Below are 9343 nucleotides of genomic sequence, written 5' to 3'. Positions count from 1 at the left end.
AAAAAAAAAGAAACTAAAGACCCAACTAAACAGATGGAAATCTGTTTTCAAGATCCTCAACAAAATACTAGCGAACCTAACCCAAAAGCACATGAAAAACATCATTCATGCTGGGTATGGTGGCTCATGCCTGTAAACCTAGCATTCTGGGAGGCCAACGTGAGAGAAGCAGGTCAGAAGTTTGAGACTAGCCTGAGCAAGAGACAGCTCTCATCTATACAATAAACAGAAAAATTAGCCAAGAGTGATGCTTTGTGCCCACTAAGTAGTTTCAGCTGCTCCACAGGAAGATCACTTGAGCCAAAGAGTTTGAGGTTTCAGTAACCTATGATGATGCCACTGCACTCTAGCCAGAACAACAGAGCAAGACTACTCTGTTTCTAACAAAATAAAAAGGATAATTCACTACGATCAAGCGGGTTTTATTCCAAGGATGCAAAGATGGTTTAAGATACACAAGTCAAAAAATATGATTCACCACATAACAGACTTAGAAACAAAAAATCGTGATTATCTCAGTAGATGCAGAAAAAAAAATTCAACAAAATCCAATATCCCTTCATGATAAAAACCCTCAACAAACTAGGCAATGGAGGAACACATCTTAAAATAATAAAAGCCATATGTAACAAACCCACAGCCAACATGATACTGAATGAGGAAAAGCTGAAAGCATACCCCCTAAGAAATAGAACAAGACAAGGGTGCCTATTTTAACCAATTCTCTTCAATATATTACAAGAAAGTCTAGTCAGAGCAATCAGGCAAGAGAAAGAAATAAAGGGTTTCCAAATTGGAAAAGAGGAAGTTAAACTATACCTGTCTGCCAATGATATTAATTTTATACCTAAAAATCCTTACGACTCCTCCAAAAGATTTCTAGAATTAATGAATAAATTCTGGCAAGTCTCAGGGTACAAAATCAGAAGCATTTCTAAATACTAATAAGAACCAACCCAAGAATCAAATCAAGAACTTACTCCCATTTACATAGCTGCAAAAAAAAATACAATACCTGAAAATATGCTTAACCAAAGAGGTGAAAGACCTCTGTAAGAACTACAAAACACTGATTAAAAAAAAAAAAAAATTGTAGGGCAGCACTTGTGGCTCAGAGGGTAGGGCATCGGCCCCATATACCAAAGGTGGAAGGTTTGAACCTGGCCCCAAACTGCAACAAAAAAATAGCCGGGCATTGTAGCAGGCACCTGTAGTCCCATCTACTCAGGAGGCTGAGGCAAGAGAATCACCTAAGCCCAGGAGTTGGAGGTTGCTGTGAGCTGTGAGCTGTGACGTCATAGCACTCTACCGAGGGCAATAAAGTGAGACTGTCTCTAACCAAAAAAAAAAAAAAGTAGATAACACAAAATAAATGGAAAAGTATTACATACTCATGGACTGGAAGAATCAATATTTTTTTTGGAGACAGCGTCTCACTATGTCATCCTCGGTAGAGTGGTATGGCATCACAGTTCAAAGCAACCTCAAACTCTTGGACCTAAACAATTCTCTTGCCTCAACCTCCCAAGTAGCTAGGACGACAGGCGCCTGCCACAATGCCCAGCTATGTTTTGGTCGCAGTTGTCACTGTTGTTTGACAGGCTTGGATTTGAATCTGCCAGCTCCAGGGTATGTGGCTGGCGCCCTAGCCATTGAGCTACAAGCACCAAGCCAAGAATCAATATTGTTAAAAAAACTCATGCTGCCCAAATTAATCCACTGATTCAATGCAATTTCTATCAAAATACCAACTTCATTTTTCACAGAATAGAAAAAACAAGCCTAAAATTCATATAGAACCAAAGAAAGAGCACAAATAGCCAAAGCAATCCTAAGCGAAAAAAACAGATCTGGGGACATTTCATTAACTAACTTCAAATTATGCTACAAAGCAACAGTAACCAAAACAGTATACTGATAGTGGTATAAAAGTAGTCACATAGACCAATGGACTAGAATTAAGACCAGTTGGGAATCTCACTAGGAAAAAAAAAATGGAGACCCAAATTCCTTAAATATCTATTACCAAAAGACTCACCTGTAACCTTGCAATCTCTTCTCCAAATTTCTTCTGCTGCTTTGCCAGGATAGACTGATGGTACTCAGCATTGGCCTGCATGATACAGTGCTTTGCAGCCAAGACAGGGAACACCTCCTGGAAATAAAAATACTGACCAGGGGAGAGTCCAACCAGACAAACCACCACAGACAACATGGGATGCAGGAAGAAAAAGGAAAAGGAGAAGAAATTAGCATCACCCCATTAATGATTTAGAGATAGGTTAGTCATAAGATGTAAACAGAGAAGACCACATGATTTCACATGGATTGAAGTCTATGAATTCAATTTTGTTTTCTTCCAATTAAAATTAAGGGTTTTTTTAACTGTTCATCGAATCCAATTTAGGTTTTTATAATTCTCTTTAATTGATCCATGAAGTCAACATTTTGTTTACAAAGAAGAAAGAAAAGCATGCATTATTAGAAAGAGAAGTGGAATGGACATTCACAGAGAAATATTAAGCATAGGGCTTTAGAAGCTTTCTGATGAGTCCTTACCCAGCCCTTAGAGTTAACTAAACCACCATTACTCACATATACTAGTGAAATTGCTCTATACCTGACTGTTTCATCATGTTTAAAAGACAAAAGACAGTAAAGTAAGTTTTCGTTTAAATTCATATCCTAAGAGAGTTCTAAGAAAGATAATTTTAGCCATATAAATATCTAGATTTAGTGTCATATAAACACTAACACTTCAGTGTCATACACTCAAAAATATATCACAGACAAATCACTAAGTTTATGACTAATTATATGATAGTGTCATTTTGCCCTAATTTGTTTTGAAAATAATTCCAGTCTAAATCATTTAAAAGATCCAAAAACATGAACAAGAAAAGCAGTTATACTGGTAGAGGCTCTTCTAAAATGCCAAATCCTACTTTGCAACCTCATTGTTTTTAGGAAGTACATGATATAAAAAATCCAAGAAATATACTAGACAATCACTGTCTAGACTCTAGACAAAAATACAAGAGAATCAAAAACTGGATTACTACCTTGTATGCTTTCCTGTCTCCAAGTGAATAATTTCCTAGCTTCCTGGATCACTACTTGCAGATATTCCAGTTTTATAACTAGAATATGAAAATACCTTATGAGCTTTATAGCAAAAAGGGAAAAATAAAAGACATCAAAATCTCTAACTGTATTCATGCCAGTTCTCAAGGTAAGGCTGGAGCAAATTGGTACTTAAACAGGAGATTTTCGAGGAATACCAGGAATGCTGCAGAGGTAACTTCCAAGTCTTTGTAGGTGACCTTCTTCTCTCGGTGACAGGACTGAACTAATGGCCCAACAGGATGTAACGGTACACTGTGCAGCTGAACATGAAGTCTTTCAGATGAAAAAGAGGTGAGAGGAGATCCCAAGTCTCTTTTTTAAGAGTAAGACTATTCATACCCAAGAGTCCTGGATAAATTTCTACTAGGCTCTTGGTATAAATTCTCAGGAATCTTCACATTAATTCCCTATTGTTCATTTTCTGACTAACATGTACTGGTGATGCGCTTATGCCCATTTTTCCTTCACCCCATAGTGGTCTACACTTTTGTAATCCACAAAGATTTCTGAATCAATAAATTCCTCTACAAAACATCTTGTAACAAGTATCATGCTATCATATAGATGATACTAACTGAAAAATGTATTCACTCAATTTTTAAGTTCTTTAATCATTCCAAATTTACTTGTTAGTCTAGTCATCTCCTTTGTCATTTACAAATAATCATCACTGAACAGTCTTTTCAATTGCCACTTCAGAAAAGTTTACATTAAAACATAATTCTTCCTGTGATACATGATCTAAGATGGCTACTTTTCCTTAGCTGTTCATTAGAAGCCAAATTTTCTATCTTTGTTGGCAAAATTTAATTCTAAACAAAGATGAATTTAAATTTTCTTTTTTCTTTTATGTCTGTTTTTACACTTTAAGACTTAATCTTTAAGAATACAGGACAATAATTAAAAGTGTAAATAATCAACATGTTTAAATATATACAAGCTTGTACCAAATTACCAATGATTCAGAACTGCCCAAGGCCTTGATTTGATAAGATTATTGAAAACAGATGGTCAAAGTTTTCCAGAAAGAGTTTTAGCTTGGAAAAACAAGTTTAGTAAAGGGTAAAAAGAAAAGCATTCCCTAAATATAAAAGAATTGTTCATGCACTTTAAATTTAAAAAACTATTTCTACAAATATATTTTTAAATGCCTGTGTTAAAGCTTCAAATTTCTTTATAATACATCATTTTTAACTTGCTTCTTAAGACAAAAATGTCTAAGTACTTACACATGCAAAATAACCAAGTGTTTATAAAAACAGTAACTGACCTTGGGGAGAGTGTCTTTGTACTGACACTGTTTGAAAGCATCACCAAAATAATCTGCAGCCTGATTGGCCAATTTAGCTATAATGGCATCTTTCATTTTATCTGAAATAAAGTATTAAATTAAACCATTATAACTAAAATAAATGAGATAATCTGATATAACTCAGTATAAACACTGAGATCACAAGTTTACATATCTATGTTTAAAAGTAATCGTTGATGAAAGCACGTCTTCTGCATAAAACTAAGCAAATCCAAGATAACAGAAAATAGATTAGTGGTTGCCAGCAGCTAGAGGAAGGTAGGAATAAGGAGTGACTGCTAATAGTTACGGTGATAATAATGTTCTAAAATAAGACAGTAATGATGGCTGCAAAACTCTGTCAATATACTAAAAAACCCGGAATCGTATACTTTAAAATGGTGAATTCTATCTCAATATAAACTGATTCTAAAAGAAAAAAATTAACCCAATTTGTATCTCTTCCACAATGACTGCACTCTTATTTTCAATTTCTCCGTACTTACACACACAGCCCATATTCCAATCTCTTATACTAACTCATATGCCTCATAAGAACTGTTCTTATTTCATTCACCTATCATTAGGTCACATTTAAATAGGACTTCCTCAAAGACTGAAGACTAACAAATCTACAATTAGCATCATTCCCACTATATCCCTATCCCGTATCCATACTACCAACCACTATCTCATAAACCATTCTTATTTTTTTCATAGTAATTAACTTCCTCTGAGTTTACCCTGGTTACTTAATTCTTGCTTATCATTTCCTCCTTCACTAAAATGTAAAAGCTTCCTAAAAACAGGAACCTTGTTTGTATACTATCTAGAAACTGTAACAGTGACTGGCACACAGTAAATACCCAATAAATATTTGCTGGAAAAAAATGTTTGAAGTATTGCAAACATATATAAGTATCATTCCAGACTCCAATGTTTAAAGATAATAGTTAAACATTTGCTAAGACTTCAAACGCAGCCTGCATTCAAGTTCAGAAAAGGAGGGCTGAAATTGTTCAGTAATTCATGTATCAATTACAAAAAGGAAAGCTCTACATTGAACATGTTATATTCTAATCACATTCTCAGTTTAAAAGCCTACCACTTCTTTTCACATGCAACAAAATAGAGGACAAATTTGAGTTACCTCTTGTAGCTTTTAAAAAAAATACTTCCTGGGCCTGTGCCAGCATAATAAGACTGAGGGTCCCAACAGTATCAGGAGATATGTCCACAGTTGGCTCTCTATTTACAGCAGATAAAACCGTCTCTTTAATATGTAAAAAGGCACCACTAGCAAACTAGAGAGGAGGGAAAAAGAATTTTTTTATTATCAACAGGAACTCAGCAAGACTTAATTTTCCACTGTTACACACAAAAACCACTTCAAATGTTCACCCAGTGAAGTTACTGTGTGCATAACCAAGCAAAAATATCTGATCTACAAATAAGGTATTTTTCTAAAACTCCACAGAATAATGAGATTTAACAAAGATTAAAAGTAAACTACAGGGAAAACAAAGTAAATAAATGAGACAAATTGATTAACCTTATTTTTTTTTTAGATATATTGCCTCAAAACTAACATGAGAATAGAGGCAAGAATAAACATTAAAACGTTTTACTGAAATGCTCTTTCTTTGGTCCCAAAACAAATTCATCGTTCAAATAATTAAACATGTTATACATAGGGGAAAACCTCAAATAGTACATACACTTAGTCCTCTGAGAAACTATCAGTTGCTAACAATTTGTTCACTAGGCCTTCCCTCATGAAATGTTCCTCATTAGATATTTCATCCCAATTAATTTTGTTGAGTTAATACTAAAATAACTTCACTTTTATGAAACAAATGATAATAAGAAAAAGGAAGTCGTCTGAAATTAACAGGGTTAGGTAAATAGTCTACACAGAGATAGCTCAAAAGTTAAATGCATTAAAATGAACATCATGGCTTGGTGCCTGTAGCTCAAGCGGCTAAGGTGCCAGGCACGTACACCAGAGGTGGTGGGTTCAAATCCAGCCCAGGCTCATCAAACAACAATGACAACTACAACCAAAAGATAGCCGGGCGTTGTGGTAGGCGCCCTGTAATCCCAGCTACTTGGGAGGCTGAGGAAAGAATAGCTTAAACCCAAGAGTTGAAGGTTGCTGTGAGCTGTGACGCCACAGCACTCTACCCAGGGCAACAGCCTGAGACTCTTGTTTCAAAAAAAAAAAAAAAAAATGAGGAACATAAAATGAACATCATGTTTTCTGCAGCCATGAAGTATTATAAAGCTCAAATATCTGCAAGGAATGACCAGCTGATCTTGTTTAACAAACTAAGAGAACACTAGAACAGTAAGGGATATGAGTCTCTCATTTATAGATGAGGAACTAGAGGTCTAGAGAGGTTAATAAACTTGCCCAGGGCCACAAAGCTTCTGGCCACAGACAAGGTAATAAAATTTTACTTCATTTTCACATTGTCAAATATTTGTCATTTATGGCCTTTAAAAGAAATGTTGTGTGTATATTACGTTTGTAATCTATGCCCATCCAAAATTCTATGACAAACCACAATTCTGAGCATGTTGTTTCCTTAAACTTTGTTTTCCTTTTACTTTCTCAGAACAGCATCTCTCACCTCTCCCCTGAACTTAAACTATGGGAAATATCACACTCTACTTCTGAGACAAGCAGATTTCATAAGACAGTGGGAAGGACCACTTGGAATTACATGAAATTTGGAACTGGAAGACAAGAAACCCAAATGGACCACTTTATTAGTACTCTGACCTTTAGTCTCCTTAGCTGTAAAATGGGAATGATGTTACATGACATCTTTCATGTTTGTCTAAGTCAAATAATATACATGGAAACACTTTGTAAATTACAATATAAAATATTAAAACATAATTATATGACATTACTTAATAATAATCAGATACTGTTATTTTAACGGAAACAAAAAAATAAAAGCTGAACAAATAATAACCAACTGCCACAAAATAATATGCCATATTAGTAAATGATTAGTACCTACAATATAGACTTGGCCAACTTAAGAACATGACCACATTTAAATATGACCTCTCCATAAGTCTCAAAGTTAAACTTCTATCTTCTTGCCAAGAGGCCTTAATCTTTGCGACACCAGTGAAATCTGAGGTGTCTTACTCTAAGAAAACATAAAATTAATGTATAAATTTTTGTCATTTACTTAACAGGGATTTACCATAAATGTCTGAGATTTAATCTTATATATTTAATTTGTTCAGCCAACATTTCTTGAGCCTCTATTATGTGCCAGGCACTGTGCTAGGTGCTGGGTGTACAGTGGTGAGGAAAAACAGACCTGGTCTATAAGTAGTTTATCTAAGGGCTTCAACACTAAGAATCAATCCATTTTTTAAAAAGCACATTACCTCTCAAGAAAGCATCTGTTGTGTAAAGAAACATCCATAAACCTAAGTGCAAATTATTTTCCATTGAATCCAGTTTAGTGTTGATCATTATGTATTAACTACTTTTCTGCATACCTGGTAATGCTTAGCAGCGATTTTCAATCCTTCATCATTATCCAGGTTCTGCTCTGCTGCAATCTGGCTAGCTAAGGCTGCACAATTGAACAACACACAGCTCTTTTCATATCCTAAACTTGCAAGAGCTGTAAAAAATTGAGAAGGAAAAATTTATCAGATTATTTTTTCTAAAGAAAATGAATGTTTCAAAGAAAAATACTATGACCGCTATCCCAATGGTTCTCACAAAAGCGAGTTTCCAGACCTGTTTTCTCATCTACCACATGCCATAATTTGAGCTGCCCTATCAGGCATTTATTTTCATAATAATATTCCCACCACTTAAAACTCTAAATATCAATAAATCATTCCTCCTTTCCTTCCCCCTAATTGGACATTTCTATGTTCAGATTCAAAATGTAAAAACATTCTCATGTCAATTCTTGTTTAATTTCTTAAATTCAAATAAATTCTTTCCATTTTTCCATTGCCTCTCAAAATTACATCATCCCACCAGTTTTACACTAGATCCTCATTACTCCAAACCTATGTACCTCCTAGCTAGGTTCTCAGGCTTCATTCTCTCATTTAATATGTTTCTCAGAGGGGTAGCAGATCAATTTGGCTAAATACAACTCTAATGAAGAATCTACACACCTCACATCCATTAGCATACTATGGACATTACTACACACACACACAAAAAAAAAAGACTCGGCGCCCATAGCACAGTGATTACAGCATCAGCCATATACATCAAGGGTGGCAGGTTCAAATCCAGTCTGTGCCAGCGAAACAACAATGGCAACTGCAAAACAGCCGGGTGTTGTGGTAGACATCTATAGTCCCAGCGACTGGTGAGGCTGAGGCAAGAGAATCACTTAAGCCCAAGAGTTTGAGGTTGTTGTGAGTTGTGATGCCATGCACTCTATCAAGGGCGACATAGCGTGAGACTATCTCCAAAAAAAGGGAAGAAAATAACAAGTGCTAGTGACACAGAAAAATCAGCACTGAGCACAGTGGCTTACATCGGTAATCCTAGTATTTTGGGAGGCCGAGGTAAGAGGATCACTTGAGGCCAGAGTTTCAAGACCAACCTGGGCAACACACCAAGACTCTATCTCTACAAAAATGAAAATAAAAAATCAGCCAGGCATGGTAGCATGCACCTGTAGTCCTCGCTATTCAGGAGGCTGAGGCAGGAAGATCACTTGAGCCCAGGAGTTTGAGACTACAATGAGCAGCTGTGATCATGCCACTGCACCCCAACCTTGGCAGTAGAGTGAAACCCTGTCTCGAATTAAAATAAAAAAGAAACTGGAACCCTTGTGCACTGCTGGTGGGAATGTAAAATGGTACAAATACTTTGGAAAACAATATGGCAGGCTCGGCGCCTATGGCTCAAGTGGCTAAGGC

General features: G+C 35.8%; 1 protein-coding gene across 1 annotated transcript in view; it reads right to left on the bottom strand.

The window, feature by feature from the left end:
- Nucleotides 1-9343, bottom strand: part of PDCD6IP (programmed cell death 6 interacting protein) — a 64947-nt gene that overhangs the window by 35059 nt on the left and 20545 nt on the right. Inside the window, exons 4-7 of the mRNA XM_003781785.3 lie at nt 7946-8073; nt 5568-5721; nt 4397-4497; nt 2039-2155 (exon numbers count right to left, since the gene is read on the bottom strand). Of these exons, the coding sequence (XP_003781833.1) occupies nt 2039-2155; nt 4397-4497; nt 5568-5721; nt 7946-8073 (500 nt within the window). The remainder of the gene's footprint in view (nt 1-2038; nt 2156-4396; nt 4498-5567; nt 5722-7945; nt 8074-9343) is intronic.

This window comes from Otolemur garnettii, unplaced genomic scaffold (genome assembly GCF_000181295.1).
Source record: "Otolemur garnettii isolate 467f Iridium unplaced genomic scaffold, OtoGar3 scaffold00002, whole genome shotgun sequence".
NCBI classification, from domain to species: Eukaryota; Metazoa; Chordata; class Mammalia; order Primates; family Galagidae; genus Otolemur; species Otolemur garnettii.
This window is presented reverse-complemented; position numbering and strand designations above follow the sequence as displayed.